At 41.4% G+C, this 19517-nt stretch overlaps 1 protein-coding gene across 2 annotated transcripts in view; it reads left to right on the top strand.

Annotated features, from left to right (window-relative positions):
- The window catches only part of opcml (opioid binding protein/cell adhesion molecule-like), a 497827-nt gene extending 479830 nt beyond the window's left edge, over window positions 1-17997 (top strand). For both annotated transcript variants that reach the window (XM_034099941.2, XM_034099940.2), the window contains 4 exons: window positions 7880-8017; window positions 8272-8392; window positions 11254-11405; window positions 14023-17997. In XM_034099941.2, coding sequence (XP_033955832.1) covers window positions 7880-8017; window positions 8272-8392; window positions 11254-11405; window positions 14023-14123 — 512 coding nt within the window. In that variant the 3' untranslated portion in view covers window positions 14124-17997. The remainder of the gene's footprint in view (window positions 1-7879; window positions 8018-8271; window positions 8393-11253; window positions 11406-14022) is intronic.
- The last annotated feature ends 1520 nt before the right edge of the window (window positions 17998-19517 follow it).

Raw genomic sequence — 19517 nt, forward strand, 5'->3', positions numbered from 1 at the left:
TATCCAAAATTCAGATTTCGGTTCCTGAAATGTGTGAAATGCGCATATTTAATTAGATAATGGTCCATTTGCATATTTAAACATGCTATTTCAGAAAACTTGTAATACAAAGAACAATTGCCTTATTGTAAGTAATTAACTGGAGAAATGTCTAGCTGATATCTTTAAGTTAAAAAAAAGTACCCTATTCACCTGGGGTGTCGCCTTAAATTGTGTACAATGCTTTTGTGTTTTTCCCATAGGTTTTTCTCTTTCGATTCTGAGAGACACCTTTCTTTTTTCAGAGGTTTTGATAGGCTAAAACATCGCCGCAATGCATGTTGGGATATGGTGTTTATGCGATAGGAAATCGGAAAAACTTTTTTTTTAAATAAAATAATACTTTATTCCGAGTGTTCTTGCTTTTCTCTTTGGAAGTCATCACATAACGGCATTGTAATACACGGTTCAGCTGCATTACATATTACATATCTGCCGTAGATATTTATTTATAGAGCCCTGATGAGAAGACCTTTTGACAAACTGTAAGAAATGCCGCCAAAACTGAATACGTGACGTAGATCATAAATATATTAGCAATTACATTTATTTTCACAGAATACGTCTTCTTGCAGTATCAACACTAATTCGGCTGACTTTTATATTTGATCCAATTGGTAGATAGGCTGTATTTACACCATAACGGTGCACAGCTGATAGAAAGGGATTTTTGTTGTAGTTTTTAAAGATATTATTTACTACCTTTCCAACTCCTCATGCAGTTGACTGTTACAGGTCTATACAGGTTCATGGTACAATGCATAAGCTTCACATCGAGAGACTGAAACTGTATTTTCCTTTACCGTTCTGTTTTAATCTCACAATAAAGTTAATAGTCATATTATGTTTGATATTATTAGGTTAAAGCATGTTATTGAATGTTGTTGTTGAAGAAGTTTTATTTGATGAAAACATTTAAATATTAAGAGTAGCCTACATACAAAATTGAAAATATCAAAAATATACTGTAGTGATCTCTACAATAAAACAGTTTAGTGCAGGACGATAGATATTAATAGATTAACAGGAGGATGTGCAAAACAGACCAACTAATAAGGCTTTATTCAAACATTAAAGAATACTTTAAGGTCTTCTTTTGAATAAGAAAAAAACGTTGGGGTTATCCACAGATAAATATGAAGTCTGACAAAGTACTTAACGTCCAATATATTGCATAGTTTATTTTGGCACTTGACAATCACCTTCCCTGAATTTGACTCAGGTGTAACTAAAGTCTGATTTAAGGGTTGTTTATATTTCACATCATTAATCAGAATCTGCAAAGTAACTAACATAAATATAGTGGAGTAAAAATACCAGGTTAACCTCTGAATTGTAGTGGAGTAGAACAAAGTAGTACATCCTGCTGTAAGAAAAACATTTCCCAACTTGGGATCAATAAAGTATATCTTATCTTATCTTAAGATGATCGATGGCTACTGCCATATTTGCAAAATGTGCCTCTGAACCTTGACAAGTGCATGTTTCAGGCGTATCAATGAACAACAGGAGGGGTCACAGACATAAGACCAGCTGTTAAATAAAGCTCGTCTGACCTTAGGTGTCATGTGGGTATATTAATTCACCCATGTATTAATTATATGTTTTACATTTGAAACACCACTGTGTTTCGTATCTCCTAAACCTCCAGGGTGTACACAGTTTAATACTGGCAACTTCTAATTGTGGGAAATACGAAAACGTCTTATAAAGAGACGTGCCATAGAACATGTTGCGAAACACACAATAGCCAGCATGTGTAGTTCTGGGGGTGGGGAGGCTGGACCATGGATGTATGGGCTGAACCCGGGGGCTGGACCATGGATGTATGGGCTGGACCCGGGGGCTGGACCCGTCCAATTCCAGTTTTGGAAAGTCTGCCGTGGTTCCATTCCATTTCAAAGAGCTGTTGACGCTCAGCGTAACCTTGTCGCACTGCCACTCCAACATCCAATCACAGGGCTTGATGACTAATCGCGGGGTTTGTAAAGCAAGGCGGATGTTGTAGTCCCAAACGATAGCTGGGGATTATGGGTAGTGTAGTGTCATCGGAAACTGTAGTGTCTTAACTCCTAAAAAACTATTTGTTTCTCCGATTCGAAGATTAAAAACACAGCATTGTACACAATTTAAACCAATCAATATTGTGTAATTAACAAGGATAGACTGATGTTTTTTAGTGGATGAGAAATGCAGATATCACTGCGTAATCATTTGACAGTGAGGGGAATATATCCAGTTTTATTATGAAAACTTCGAGACCGGAAAAACTGTTTTCACCCACGCTAACTTTACATGGAAAGCTGCATACACGTTATCCTGGCGAGACCTCAGATCATCTTCGTAAATATCTATCAAACTATAGATCCTACACAGGCTGGGCGTGGATTCTAAGAGTACAATATACACTTCTCGCCAGAAATCGAATCAAAAAGCATTTTAATGGCCAAACTATTCTACAATTTAGGATTTTCCAGAGAGGGTTATTTGTGAATAAACCGGAGCATGTTGTTTCTTACACGACCACTAGAGGTGCTACACTTTAAAACGTGATTATGGGTCGTAATCTAAGCTGCTTAAACAATCGACCTAGTTGGTCGTTTTTTTGTAGGAGGACAGGCTGGGCAGGATTGTGTGACTTGTTGAACTTGTTTACCTGCATTTATGGGTGTAGGTATTGCTTTTATTATGATAATAGGCTAAGCCAGACAGAATTAACACTTGTCCCACCACCCTATCTATTCCTTTAGGTAATCTATTACAATATAATAAGCATATGTATTATTGATACATATTTATTAATTACATTTTCCACTTCAGAATGCCACCAACAAAGAGAGGTCCTTAATTCAGTGTGCAGGATGTGATGCCATCCAAAATGGAGAAAATGGGTGAGAACTGGAGTCTCTAGAATGATCTGTGACTTTGATGTGTACCAAGGCAGTGTCAATGGGATATGAGCCAAGTCTGAACTTGGATTGTCAGGTGATGTTGTGATGAAGCTTGCCTCCAGGCTTCCAGAAGGCCAGAACTACAAGATCTACGCAGACAACTACTTCACCTGTGTCCCATTGGTAGTGAAGCTCCTTGATCACGGGATTATGTGGGAACAGCCAGGCAGGTGCGCTTACCCAACTGCAACCTTGAAGAAAAAAGGGAGAGGAAGCTTTGACATCCGAGAGGAGACCAACCACAACATCTGTGCTGTCAAATGGTATGACAGCAGAGCGGTCACACTTGTCTCATCCTCTGCTGGACCACAGCCTGTGCAGAACATTCAATGCTGGGACAAAGCAAACAAAACCTACGTAGAAGTTGAGAGGCCTCCCATTGTGGCTACGTACATGGAAGGTGTGGATTTGTTGGACTCGTTTACGGCCAAATATAAGTTCCCCATGAAGTCCCGACGCTGGTACGTGTACATCTTCTGGCACAGCATCATCCTTGCTGTGATCAACGCCTGGCTCCTCTACAAGCGGGACTGCAGAGCTCTAAAGACGGAGCTGGAGATCCTGACCAGGAGACAGTTTCAGGCAGATCTAGCATCCTCTCTCATCCTGGTAAGAATGCATTTCTGCTATTTGCCGTTTGTAATATTCTTTTATATTTCACTGTACTATTTTTGACTTGTATCCTAATGTATGTTTGACATGTATCTAAATTGATTCTGTTCTAATCAGGTGAACACAACTCCTCTGAAAACACCCAAGAGAGGACGACCATCTTCAGGCGACGGGAGCCCAGCAGCGACGGTGACATCAAGGAGCCCGTTGAATGCTCAGAAGAGACCCTCCTCAGGTGATGGGAGTCCACCAAACGGGGCCCCATCCAAGAGATCACAACCTCCACTGGACGTACGGAAGGACCTAGTGGCACACTTTCCAGGGAAGACCAAGAGAGGACGCTGCAGACACTGCAGTAAAGGGTACACAAACACACGATGCACCAAGTGTGACGTCCGTCTCTGCTTTTCTGACGACAGAAACAGTTTTTTGGACGACCATATTCATATTCAATAAATGACTATTCATAACAAACATGACTGATGTGTGATTATTATTCATGCTGTACTGATATAGGGCTAAGTAAGCAATCAGTCCTGCAAACCAACCCTTAGTTGTTCAATATCTTTATTCAGACGATGTGAGTAGAAATGCAGGAGTTCTGCTCCCACCTAGGCCCAACGTTGCATTATTACAACATTTCGCAAACAACTTACCAAAACGTAAAACATGTGAAAACTCTTTCATTTCTGCTCCAGAGGCTCCCGACAGCAACATCTGAAAGGTCAACTAAATTCATTCTAATGTTTGTGGGTTTTACAGGGTTAAGTACGTTTATGGACATAATGCTGGCTTGGCGGAGAAATTCATGTATACTTTATTTTAGAATACTTGGTCTTTTGAGTGTATTCGAGTACCCCCCCACCCTTGATGTTTGTGGTCAGTCAACCGTCATCTGAACCTGGCTTTACATAATTGATGACATCTCTTCAGAAAGTGCTCTCCACCTCTCTGTTGATCAGGCATGTCCTCCTGTGAGCGTTCAGCTGCCTCTCTGGTGTTCCACCACCCCCCCCCCCCCCCCTGCTGGGTCCAAACTGCTACACTGAGTGTTGTGGTTGTGTTTCATGTTCTCCTTTCCGTAAGAATAAATGTTTAATAAAGTTAGTTTGACTCATATTGCATTATTAATACAATTAAACCCATATATTTATTGTGTATATTTCCTCAGTGTTTTCTGTTTTTTAGGTTTGGGAGAACAGGATGTATTCACTTCCAATGAGTCTGCGAAAAATCATTTTCTAAATCTGGCCCACAGTCCTGTAGAAAAAAGGAACAAGGAAACAGAAGCATTCGTCTTTCTAATTCTCTGTGTTGCCTTCACTCTGTCCGTTTACTTACATCATGTATACACCTCACTCTGTGTTCATTTAGAAAGGGAGGACACGCTCAGACATGTTAAGAACATACAAAGGAAACAGAAAGGCCAATTTAGTGGATTTGAATCAAAGACCTTCTTGCTGCAACACAACAACCATTTTAAAGCATCACACGTAAACACATGCATCGGAAATCATATGTAATGTTTGTCTGTTTGACAAGGTCAACGCCACTTACTCACAGATCACAGATTGTTGCAGTGTCACATTTCACATTTTTACCACTTGCAAATTATAGCTTTTGTGTTAAAAATCTGACGAAAAGGCTACTGGCTGTAAAATGCGGCCCTGGCATACTTCCTGTTGGATGAAATCCCATCTCAATAGTCACCATTGCACTAGCTTAGCATTCAAGGTGGCTAACATGAATGTACCTTTATGTGAAGTTACATTTGGGGCCTGCCACACACAACTGAAACATTGACTTTAATGAAATGTATTATGTCAACAGATTTCACATAGCTGTATTAGGTTAGTTGAAAGCTATAATATTAAGTTTAAATAAAAAATATTAGGTTCAACTTAATGTTATTGCCTTCAACTAACCTAATACAGTTATGTGAAATCTGTTGACATTATACATTTAATTAAAGTCAACGTTTCAGTTCTTGAGTGCAGTCTGTCAGATGGAGGTCCACTTGTCGAAGTGTTAACGAATTGTCCTTTATTGAGTGTATTACATTGTTATACAACCAGTTCTAAAGAGGGCCTTTTGTTTCCTGTCAGGGTACCAAGTCATGTCCTGCAATCTACGGTCTTTTTTAATATAATGCTTGTAATTGGGCTTCAGTAATCTCTCCACACACTGGCGTCTGGGCAACAACGCTCCTCAAGCTAATGGCTAATATGGCTGAGGTGCTCCACAGAGTGCTTTTAGACGCTCATTTGTGCCGCTGCCAGCCGGTGCCTAATGGCTCTCTGATTAGTCATCCAGTCGCGCTGCACTGACACTGATGCTTGCTGGAATAATGGCCGTCGCTGTAGACCACTGATGTGGGTGTTGATGATGATGGTGATTGTTTTTTTATATGCATTAATCCAAAGTAATACGTAATGATTTTGACTTCTTTATATCCATTTATCTGGGTAATACAGATTGACATTTATATTATAATGCTTCGATCTGTCCCATGTTTGTTCAGTATCTTTTTGTAACTGCCTACATTCTGTCAGCTCTGCGGTGCATTCTGAATGTGCTCAATCAGTTGATTCCTTCATTTCAGCTCTGTTCTCTGGTTTGACTTCTAAAACCTATGAACGACATAACGAGGACACACACACACACACACACACACACACACACACACACACACACACACACACACACACACACACACACACACACACACACACACACACACACACACACACACACACACACACACACACTACCAGCCATGACTTCAGTGGGAATCAGTAGAGAGTTCATTAAAAACAGCTGGAACTTGTTTTAAATCGTGACCGACGGGTTGCCGGTTGTGAAATATCATTCAAATCAGTTTGTGTTAGGAAATAAGAGACCATTTTCTGGTTGAAAGAATCTGGAGATAAATACTGTATATTTGACAACATTAAAGTTTCAAGAAGCTGCTTTATTGAATTGAAGCAGTATATTACTTTTTGAAGCATCTTTTGCTTTTTGGCTGGGCAGATTCCAAATACTTCAATGTTGAAATATGTACCACCAAGTGTTTAAAGGTCTGAATTTAAGGTTACACTTATTAGTTATTGTTACATCACTTTAGACATAATGTAAGTTTAGTGTGAGGTATATTTACACCTAAGAAACACCCATACTGTCATTGCAAACCAATAATGCAATCTAGAGAAATAATTCAGTGTACCAAAAATCCAACAAGCTAATAATAATTATTATTATTATATTTTGACAAAGAACTTTCTCTCACCACACTGCTAGTAATTCAACAGCCACTCTCAGCCTAATACAGTTACCATGATGAGAATGCTAAATGACCTGTGCTAGCACTTCCTCCGGTTCAATCAACAAGCTTATCCCCCCCCCCAGTGAATCCCAGCCAGCTGCAACAGTGTATGCAGCGGAGGATTTGGAAAACATAATGGTATTATGCTAATGTAGAGATATTGCTGGATTGACATTTCTACTGATTGGGATTAGTGCTCCCATCCATTTCCCACCCACGCAGCAATAGCTTAAGGTCTTTCTGTCACCAGAACATGCTTAACATTGCCGGTGTCAGGGGTAATTTGTGCTGTTAGTCAAGTAGGCTTGTTTCGATGCAATTACTTTATTTTCTTTGTGTAATGAGTGCATGCCCTGAGTCGCCTGCCCTCTGGAAACACAGCCAATCCCAAACGCATAGACACACTGCAACTCAGGCCTCTGACTCAAATGTATTCTTCTTAAATATATCAACATATTTCACACAGATGATTACTATATTGTTCTCCCCTGATAAGTTAACATTTCAACTTCACAATTAAAAAGAAGAGGTGACAGTTGAGATGTTATCAACTTGACTTCTCATCCACTGTCTTTGGTGTTCTAGTTTTCACTCCAATGCATTACATAAGCCCACCTTCACCAAGACCCTTACAGTAGAATCGCTGTGTTCCCTCCAGAGGGGGGTTTCTCCCACACACTCCCGTAATTCATATAAATATATATATCATTTCAATTCCCATAAAACTTTTGTTGAAAATATTTGTACACTAAAGCTGATTGTTGTCAAACCATTAGGACAAATGTTTTCTTTCTAATAATACATAAATTATAAGATGCTGCAATTCTATAACATATCTGCCCCAGTGATATGCATTTAGAATTGAAAATTCTAATAAGGTCACGACATGTTTCTTAATTGCGAATGCTACGACTGATTTACGAACACATTTCTCTGTTTCTTTTTGTCTGCACAGGCACTCATACATTTGTGACGGAGGGGGAACATCTGGAGCTGACAGCCGTCACCAAAGAGCTGTCCGGGTCGTACGAGTGCATCGCTTCTAACGACATCTCCAGCCCTGACGTCAGGACAGTGCAAGTCACGGTGAACTGTAAGAGTCCAACGGATCACTGGTGGAGTCATGAACATCATCACATGAAGACCACTCTTTACCATTGTATTTGACTCTGGTCTTTTATGCACTCAGAATAAGTAACTGTTGTCACCATCTATTCTCTAACCGCTTCATATTCTTCTTGTGTCAGTTTATTTTAAAAGAAAAAGGAATTTGCCAAAATCAACAAGAAATGTGGATTTAATCTGTACATGACACCAACATCGAGTCTATTTGACTTTGTTTCACAGACCCTCCCTCCATCTCTACAGCGAGGAGTACGGGTACAGCAGTGGGACAGAAGGGAGTCCTGCAATGCGAAGCCTCTGCTGTCCCCAGGGCAGACTTTGAGTGGTACAAAGAAGACAGCAGGCGAGTCTCCCTCCTGAACTCTGCATCTGCGATCTGTGCAGGCGTGCCATTGTTTGAAGTCAGAATACAGACACAGTGGCCGTTTCTCACTGTCGAGTGAACCTGCTGCAGAGCCACTATTTCAAGTATACTACGTCATCGAGTGGCGCCGAAGGACTGTTTAAATGCATGTTAAATACCCAGCATTCGGCGCCACTCGATGACGTAGTATACTTGAAATAGTGGCTCTGCAGCAGCTCCACTCGACATGGAGAACGGCCACAGACTTCTGTCACACGGAGCTGCAGGGCGGGGGCCAGACTGCAGCTCCGTGTTGATCAGTCATGGCTCCTCACATCCCTAAAAGTAGGCTGTGTGAAGTCATACGGTGTTCCTGGCTTGTTCTGCACACTGCTCTCTCAATGGGAAACACTGTATGTTAATCATCATGTCAGGAACATTCATATTTTTCACTTTTTCCTTTTCTTGTTTTAGGTCAAATCATATTTAAAGCGGTTTGGAAACAGATCAACTCTTATTGTCTGAACTGTAATCGGGTTATAAGTGTGTTGTATCTCGGAGGTTAAGTACATTCCCACAAGGTGCACCATGTCTACAGTGCAGGCTGCAGCTGCTGTAAACACTGCTCCCTGTTAAAGGGGCCCTGGCAGACACAGCACTGCTCCTCAGTCCCCCCAAGACCAAATCAGTCCTCAAGAGTAAACCAATGAAGGTCGCTGATAAAACAAATGTTTACCATCCCCAAACATGAAATAAGAAATGCAGTGAGTGAAACAGGAGGGATGCTGTTGTGCACTGAAGGGTGGAGTGCACACACATGCAGTCACTTCACTGAGCGGAACTCAGTGTTAGCTCCAACGTTTACGTTTACGTGTAAACGTATTTCTATTTTCATGACAATCTCAATTTCAGAATTCCTTTATTTGTCCCACGAAGGGGAAATCACGTTGTTACAGCAACATGGATAGAGACAAAGAGAATAGAACACTATTTTATAAAGAGCATGCATATATTTAAAATTTAAAAAATTACAATTTTACAGAAGTTCACATTCAGGTAGATAAGTAGCAGTATTTATAAAGTAAAGCAAGTGCAGTATTGTAAAAGGAAGTGTGGTATATAACATTATTAGTGCACATAGTTACGTAAAGATTCCTGTTACAGTAATGTTTGGACTGAATGCGAGAGTCTTTGTTTGTTTCATAGTGTTTTACATAATTGCACATTGGTGTTATTTTAGTCGTTGTTAAATGTGTGTGGGGGTGTACCGGGGTCAGTGGTCTGACCACCGCAGGACAGAAGGACCTGTTGAAGTACAGCTGGCCAAGATTTGAGAAAGGCCAACAGTCAGACACATGGATCACACTCGTGTTAATAACACCAGCCCCTCGTGCTGCATACGTGACTTCCACTGTCCCTACTGTATGTATACATTTACATTTAAACGTACAAGTTCAGATTGTATTTTATATTTTGAGATGTTTGTATAATACATCTCAAAATATAAAATGTTTTATATAAACATTGGAATATAAATGTTTATAAAAACATAATGTAGAATATTGTGAAAAATGTGCTCAAAGATTGTAGCTCAACCCTGTGAGAGACTTTATGAATCACCATGACGACCTAATGAGGCGTCCATCATCATCATCATCATCATCATCATCATCATCATCATCATCATCATCATCATCATCATCATCATCATCTCTGACCCCTCCATGTTCTGAACAGTGAAGATGAATGGTTACCAGGGTCCCAGGGTCAATACAGTCCCACTGAAGCTCTCCTCTGTGCACCAGTCAGTCCCAGCATTCCATACAGAGCTAATCCCAGGTCTGATGTACGACAGAGGGTCTTTGAGCCACTTTCTCTTCAGCCATCCTGATGCTATCTTCAATGTGTCCTTGTATCCAGTCTTCATCTGTATCTTTGTTTGACATCGCAATGGATCTCGACGGAACTTGATCTGACCATTAAAGTATTGTTGTGTCATTATGCTGTAACACAAACAATGTCCCAAATTGGATCTCGATCTCTCTCTCTCTCTCTCTCTCTCTCTCTCTCTCTCTCTCTCCCTATCTATCTATCTATCTATCTATCTATCTATCTATCTATCTATCTATCTATCTATCTATCTATCTATCTCTCTCTCTCTCTCTCTCTCTCTCTCTCTCTCTCTCTCTCTCTCTCTCTATCTACCTATATATATCTCTCCCTCTCTACCTATCTCTCTCTCTCCCTCTCTACCTACCTATCTCTCTCTCTCCCTCTCTACCTATCTCTCTCTCTCCCTCTCTATCTACCTATCTCTCTCTCTCCCTCTCGATCTACCTATCTACCTATCTATATCTCTCCCTCCCTATCTACTTATCTATATATCTCCCTCTCTACCTATCCATATCTCTCCCTCCCTCTCTATCTATCTATATCTCTCCCTCTCTCGATCTACCTATCTATCTCTCTCTCTCCCTCTCTATCTACCTCTCTATATCTCTCCCTCTCGATCTACCTATCTATATCTCTCCCTCTCTACCTACCTATCTCTCTCTCTCCCTCTCGATCTACCTATCTATATCTCTCCCTCTCTACCTACCTATCTCTCTCTCTCCCTCTCGATCTACCTATCTATATCTCTCCCTCTCTACCTACCTATCTCTCTCTCTCCCTCTCGATCTACCTATCTATATCTCTCCCTCTCTACCTACCTATCTCTCTCTCTCCCTCTCGATCTACCTATCTATACAGTATCTCTCCCTCTCGATCTCCCTATCGCCCCTCAGAGGACTGAGGATGAACACAAGCAGAGTGTATGTGCGTCCCTGCTCGTCAGCCTTAAAGCCTCTCCTCTGTTCCAGGCTCTTCAATGGACTGAATGGTGTTAAGATAGAGAATCAGGGCAAACAGTCGATGCTCGTCTTCTTCAACGTCTCCGAAGAAGACTATGGAAACTACACATGTGTTGCAGTGAATACTATGGGAATCACTAATGCCAGCATAATCCTTTATGGTAAGAATACAGACGGTGAGTATAAAACGTGGATGAAAGTGTTAATGATGGTAACACATGTTAATTATTTTTTTTAATGGACTATGTTTAGAACATAGTTATTGGTATGCTAGCAGCTGCACATAGAAAGAAAAAAAAACATCCTCACTTGAAGGTCATCCGCTGTATGTTCCTCGCCGGTTTACCTTTTCATGTCTACCTTGCTCTAGTTTCCATGGCAATTTGCAGCACAGATGTAAAGCTCTTATTTGCCAGAGATAATAAGCTGCATTCATGTTAGCATCTAGGTCCAGTTAATCACTGTTCATATTGAAGATCAGATGCAGTTCAAGCACTGATTTAAGCAGAGGTAAGAAGTCTTACTGATACTGTACTTAAGAACAATATTGAGGTACATGTTATGCTTAGAGCCGGGACTCGATTAAAAAAATGTATCTAATTAATTAGAGGCTTTGTAATTAATTAATCGAAATTAATCGCATTTTTCATCAAATATACATATTTGAGCTGAGAACAGTGAGAAGCAATGTTCACATGGATTTGACTCCAAGTGGTCTACAGTCGAGTGCAATCCAGTGAGCCAGGGAGCTGGTTATTTTCTCAGACGTGGACTTACTCATCCTGGCCCTGAAACCAGTCATCTGGTTGAGTGTGGGTTGGGTCAGGGTGTGGTTCCTTGCACTCGGAGTCGGGCTAACGTCCACGCTAGCTGCTACATGCTTTGCATTTAGGTGATACTTTAGGCTTGATGAGCTGCGGTGATATGCACATTCTTTTTTGCATAATTTGCACACAACCGTGCTCTTATCGACGCTTCCATCCGTCCGTTTTTTAAAACAAAATGTCCCATCCACGGGGCCGACCAAAGCGGTCTTATCAGCTTGTTCGTTCATGTTTGACTATTGTTCACCGTGGTTTGTTGTTGTTTGAAGTCCCATGCTGAAGTCATGAACGTTAGTTGGTGCTCCAGTATAATCGGTACGCCTGAAACTCATCCAGTGAGAAACGTTCCGCTGTGCAAAAATAAGTGCGATTAAAATGCGCTATTTTTTGTGTAATTAATTAATCTTAATTAACGCGTTAAAGTACCGGCCCTAGTTATGCTACTTTGTACTTCTACTCCACTACAGTTCAGAGGTCAATGGTGTACTTTTACTCCACTACATGTATTTAAAGGTCCCATGTCATGCTGTTCCGGTTCTTACCCGTCCCCTTGTGTTATGAAGGTTGTTCTGCATGTGACCGGTCTGCAGAGTCACAAACCCTCAAAGTGCACCCTGTAGCGAGTACAACTCTAACACAGAGAAGACCTGTCTGCTGCCCCAGAACGCCTCGTTGGACATTTCTCTTTTTCCATTGTTTTCTTCCTGGTCGTAGTCACATAACGGCTCCTCACACACACACACACACACCAATGTGAGAAACCAATGTGAGTTTGGAACATTGAACAAAGTACATATATTCTAGTAGACCTCAACGATGGAATCATGATCAGTGGAAATGGACATGACATGGGACCTTTAATACCTTTAGTTACTTCACAGATGTGGATGAATGATGTGAAATGTGTTAAAGTGTTGAATCAGACTTTAGTTCCACCTGGAGTAAATCCACCAGCTACCCTGCAGTCTACAAAGTACTTCAGACTAGCTGCACCTTCACCAGCTTGGAGAACACTTTCATGATCAATCATTATAAAACATATCATATATATTATTCTGAAATAAATAAGAATAATATATATCATACTCCGGTGCGCGTTCACACCGGAGTACTTTTTCCCGTACTTTTCCCGTTTAGTTCCGATAGTGCCTGGCAGAGAACTTTTACCCCCCTTCTCAGTTCCTGCTAGAGAGCAGTACTATCCTGGGGAGAAAAAAGTACCAATTTCGATTGGCTGGGCGAATTTCAAACCACGCCCCGTAAAACTCTGAACAGTTTTGTGAAGCCGCCATTGTATTTGCTGGCATTAGCATTATTAGCATTAGCATTAGCCCAGCGCACCAACGGAGAGAGAATAACTTATGGCAACACAAAAGCAAACATGGGAGCGGTGGAGATGAGGAGGTGTCGGCGTTCTGGCGATTTACTCGGAAGGCTTCAGTAGAAGCTGCTGGGAGTCCCAGCAGCTTCGACTGAAGCCAGTCCCCAACTCCGGGGACTTCCGGCCGAGGACTCCGGGCGGCAGTATACGCCGTGAAGCGGTTAGCGGCCTGCCAGTAAACCCAAAGCAGAAGAAGACGAAGTGACGTCAGCGGCTTCATTTGCGTAATCTTCCCAGGGAACTTATTCCGGTGTGAACGCGATCTGTACTTAGTTCCATGGGGGCACTAAGTGCACGCACTAAGTGCTGGCACTAAGTACGGCAAAGTGTGAAAGCGGCTAATGACTACTTTTACTTTTGGTACTTTACCTATATTTTGATGCCAATGCTTTTTTACTTTTACTTGAGTCACATTTTGAATAAAATACTTGTACTTGTAACAGGTACTTCTACTTACTCAAATACTAGATCGGAGCACTTCTATACTCAAGTACTAGATCTGAGTACTCCTCCCACCTCTGGATGTAAGTGCTGATGCTGCAGTATTGCTGTAAGTACTGTGTTCTCCTGCAGGTCCAGGGGCCATGCACGATGTGAACGGGGCCGCCGCCCTGCCCCGGGCCTCCGTCTGCCTCCTGCTGACTGTAGCCCCCCTCTACCTGCTGAGGTTCTGACCACCTGCTCCCCCAGCACTGAGCGCAAAGAACAGACTATCAGTCCTACAAGAAGAACAGGAAGTTAAGAGGGCTAGTGGTTGGCTCTTAGTTTTCTTTCTCTTTTTCTTTCTGGCTTTGCATCAGAGTCTGTTCTCTGCACGCTCGCCAAGAGTGAGAGGCATCAATCCGATGGAGGGACATTTGAATCATGCACTAATATGATGATGATGATGATGATGATGATGATGATGATGATGATGATGTTAGAACTACTGAGTTTGTGTCCCCCCAAACCTTTTTGTATGTGAAAGGCAAAAAGAAGAAAAAATATGTGTAACTGTTGATAGTTGACTGTTTATTGCTATTGCTAATATTGAAGTGTACATTCAGATTATTATTATTATTATTATTATTGTGTCATGTCCGGTTCAATATCTGTACAATACCATTAAGCTTTTTTTAAGTAAATGATAAAAAAAGGAAAAAATGCAATGTGGTTGATGAATTTTACTGTATCTTACAGTTGTATGCAAAACAGAGTAACAGGTCCTTGGTGATACACACTTCAGACTAATACATGGTGAACCTTGATTTCTCAGGCAAAGTCCCACAGCATAGTGCATCCAAACATTGATTTCCATCCATGTGTGTAGAACAAGTTCAAACGTGTACAGACTATTCCTGCACTGTTGTGTTCTGCTTTTCTGAAACACCGCTCATAGCAGCTTCACGGCACATTCACAACAAAATGAAATGGTACTTGCAGACATTTATGATACGCGTTGTATGGGATAAGGTGCTGGTCGGTACTACAGTAAAGTTTAAAGTTTAACATACAGATAACCTATTCCAACTGAAACGTTGACTTTAATTAAGTGTTTTAAAGGTCCCCTATTATACTGTTCTTCATCAGTATACCACAGGTCTCAGATATATCCAGAGCCTGTCTCTGATTGGCTGAAACACCAAACAGATCATTGCAGCATTACCCATAATCCCTCTGTTTCAGCCCTGTTTCCAAAGTGCTGATTCTCTGTCTGTTACTTCAGATGAAAACAAGGAGCCCCTCCCCACGCCCCTCTGACAGACATTTGGTTACAAAGAACTCATGGTGCTCTCGAGGAGATTCAGGTGATAAGGGGGGGGGGTACCTTGGTTGCTGATTGGCTAATGGTTACACAAGACAACACATCGTTATGACATCATCAAGTGGCCAAAATCTGAACAGCTCATTTTCAGACAGGTTTTTATAGAAATGGATCAAAAAGAGAGAGAATCTTTGTTCCTGAAACGTTCAGAGTCTCTACCAGAGTTCCCGTTAGAATATATTTTCGCCGGTCAACATGTCCGTTAAAGTTTAAATCTTCTGGACAAAATTTGAAAAGTGCCGATCACAGGACTTCTTTGTTATTTATTGAGCTTTAAAACAAATTGATATGATTCGATATTAAACAAACTAACTATAGTAGATTAAGTGTTCATGACAGCCCGTCAGTATCATGCAGCTCGCGGATCAGTAATGAGTGACCCGACAGTAAAACTAAACATATCTATAACTAGTTTAGGTAGTTTGAGAGGTCATTAAAATAGCTTCGTGTGATATTCTAACCTGCAGTGTGTGTTTTGTCCGCTCACCGCTGCAGGTGATCATGCAGAGCTGCGTGTCGACTCGTCAGCAGCAGCTGATCTCTCTCTCTCCCGTCAGATTAGACTTCACTCGCGTTTATGTCCATATCGATCAGATCCAGCTAGTTCTAGCTAATGATATGACTACCTGCTTATTAAAAGACACCTAAACAATAAGTGTCGCTATGCAACTGGGTGAGGCCACAAAGTATAGCGCAGCATTATGCATTTGTTTACATGCCCACCGGAACCCCGAGGCATTACCAACAGATCAACGCACAATCAACCCACACAGGACATCTCTTTCTCCACATTAAGTGTTAGACATTAGAGTTGACGCTTCTTGTCTGTCACATACTCTTCTTGTCTGTCACATAAGTGGCGCAGGTTGCGCAACTGAAGCGGTATTGCGCTAAGGGTAAATTATTTTGACCGGACGCTTTGACCGGAGAGATTTAGATTTGCCGGCCTTCAGCATATTTTACCGGTCGTAGTCCGGTAATTACCGGATAACGGGAACTCTGGTCTATATAATATTAAGCTGAATCTAATCTTTTTTTAATTAAACTTAAAATGAGTGCTTTCAACTAACCTAATACGGTTATGTTACACTGAGGTGAAGCCGTACTGCTTTAAACTAAATGGAACTAATCAACTTTTTTACAAGATATGTTTGGCATGCAAGTCTTGTCTAAGTCTTAACCAGTATTATTTTCACTGATGGTAAGTTTTAAGTTAAAGATTCCACATGAACACATGCATATTTCATAAAAACATTTGAGTTTCTGAGGCAGCCACAGTGGTTTGAAGTATCTTGGTTGAACGGTGGGGCTTTTATGCAATTCTTTATAGAATCCAGAGGGCCACGACAGCTTGCAGCTTGTCATGTGTTGTTTATTTGTCCACTCACTACAATTTAGCATTACTTAACAAAAGATGCAATTCGAAATATCAATGAAAAGGCTTTCAATCCTCGACAAGTCAGAGCAGAAAAAGCTTCTTAAAGGACCGCAACAGTGTTTTGGAAAGTGTTGTCAAGACAAAAACCAAAATGCATGCATGAGTTCGTTTTTCAAGTTATTGTTTGCTATGTCATCACATATTAAACAGTTAAAGGTATGTACATTGTAATGACATTTGTTTTACTTAATCAGCTTGTTTAAAAAAAAAAGTTATACATCTAAAGTATAGCTTACATAAAAAACACACATTGGTGTGCATTGGGATGGGTAAACTGATTTGTGTTTAGTAATGCAAAAGAAGGAACAACGTCAGAAGTGGCTTTCTTTAAAGAGCATGTTGTCATACTGAGAGTCAAACGGTCAGTCCACCAGAACACAGCAGCTGTATCATATCATCACCCACAGTGGGTATCAAATGGAGGGCGGTGGAGAAGCAGGGTGAACGCCCTTAGTATAAAACTCCTTCCGTTCATAAAACCTGGCTGTTTTGGGCATTGCTCCTCATTTGGCCCCGTCCACTCCCAGGCCTCCGTGACTCTACTTTATGAATAACAAGACAGCGGAGTGAACTTGAGTAATGATGAAAGTGCCGTGCAGCTGCTATGGAGCTCTTTGTAGGTGTTATGAATGTGTGCTTGTAACCTGCTTTGCAGAAGCTGTTCAGAGACCGCCGAGTGACCGATGTGTTCTGTGGCAGCAGGTGCGTTTTGAAGGGAGGTGTTTTAGTCTGCCTCGGACAGAAATGTACAGTGATGAGAATATACTTAAAGCACAAGTGATTGATGATGTGATGTTCTGCTATTGTCCAGTTCACTCCTGTGCATACCTAAGACGTGTGTCGAAGACAGAGTAGCAGGGAGGGAATCGATGTATGTGGGAATGCTTTCGTTGTACTCACATGTTCAGTGATGTGCTCGTGATGATGGTGAACAGTCAGCTGCAGATTTTCTCACAGGATGTGATTTCACTTTGTATGGGTTTGGAAACGGCAGACCAGACAGATGCTAAAGTTAAGGGTCATTGTAACCCTTTCCATGCCAGATAGGTTAACATGATAAGTACTGATGTCAATAACCTTGAGTCAATTCCCCAAATCCCCATTAAAGGATAACTAATACTGGAATGTATTAACGTCTGCTTTCGTATATGTCACCGTGACAACAGTGTCACCTGTGTTTTATTCTACACATGTTCTCCTAACTGTTTAAGGATATCAGCAGACTCCATTTCACACTACAATCCTCCTGAATGCATCGTTCTCTGGACGTGTTTCACTTATATCTATTTGATTCATTCTTGTATTCTTCATTGACGGCTGCAGTTGCGGTTTGAAATGTGTTCTGATGGAAAGGAAGATTCCGAGCAGTCGCTCTGGTGCTTTCTACCGTAGCCATCATATCGTTTGACAGAGATTGCAAAGATGTTCATAAACTGGCTGTATGTGACTGTAAGTGGTAAATCATTTGTCTTGACCATGATGCCATACATTACTGTCTCTCTCGTAAGTTTCCTTTTTGTCATTCAAAGCTGCACTCGTCACTTTTCATACATTAACTCTGTAAACCCTGAATGACACCAAACAACGTGCACGTATAAGAGATGAAGTGAGCGGCCAGCTGACGGACACGGTGGAATATGTAAGGCCTGTTATTCTTTTCAGTCGTTGTAATAACAAAGGGAGCTGCACGGGGAGTGGACAGCATCACATTATTGCTTTCAACTAAGCTGGCATGCCATACTGGGGGGGGGGGTGCAGTGCACGAGACAGAAGCAGAACATGAACAATTATAAATAATGACCGGGACTGATCTATGTCTCAGATATGTAACAAACTACAGCAGTTCAACATGTGCTATACAAATTGCCTTCATAACTTTATGTCGCACGTTGTCAGCGTCAGGTCGCAGAAGAAGCTGATAAGTTCCTTGTTTGGCTGTTTTCATTAAACAATGAAGATGAGTATTTGATTGCAGCGTTAAATAAAAGATCATTGAAAAATTATTTAGAATTGACAGCAATTGTAGAAGGAGAGAAAAAACATGAGCCTGCCAACGGCTTCAGTCTGCATGGAAATAACATGTGTGTTAAACACCACCACGAATAGGAAGGTACTTTGTCCTCTCAATGACTGTAAAGACTACCTCCACAAACCAAGAACACACTGTGTCGGCAGAATGACTCCACCATCAGCAGGTATTAGATCCCCTCTACTGTACCCTGTCATCAGAGGGCGCTGGAGAGAGCGCGCGGGGGGGGGGGGGGGGCTGCTGTCAGACCTCAGTGTGTCTTTGACTGACAGGAGATGCTCTCCAGTGACACATCCGTGAGTCATGGATGCAAACTCTTGCCTTGAGGTGCTCCGTGTGCAAATGCTTTTCTTATAACGTCCTACTAGTGATTCCCTACCTGCTTCCTTCCAAGGTGATGGACATGCTGCTTCACTCTAATGATGATTTACAGCTGAATTCACTCATTCTTAATTCCAGGTGAAGTTAAACAAAGTTAAAACTGCGTGATGGCTTGCTAACCTGCTCGTGGTGTCACAGCACGACGAACAGCAACAATGTTCCAATAGGATCGAACCGAACTCTATGTTTCTCTGAAGAGGGAAGGTGTTCTGTTCAGCCAGAGTCAGCAGGGAACAAGGAACAAGGAACAGCTCCAATGTAATCAGATACTCCCTTACAGCCAGCGTCTGGTTGTTTATAACATGGTTAAAAGAATAACTGGATGACTCTTGTTTCATTGCTCACCTCTCTCTCCTCCTTTGTCATGTGTGTCACACACACACACACACACACACACACACACACACACACACACA

Source organism: Pseudochaenichthys georgianus, chromosome 14 (genome assembly GCF_902827115.2).
Source record: "Pseudochaenichthys georgianus chromosome 14, fPseGeo1.2, whole genome shotgun sequence".
In the NCBI taxonomy this organism is placed as follows: Eukaryota; Metazoa; Chordata; class Actinopteri; order Perciformes; family Channichthyidae; genus Pseudochaenichthys; species Pseudochaenichthys georgianus.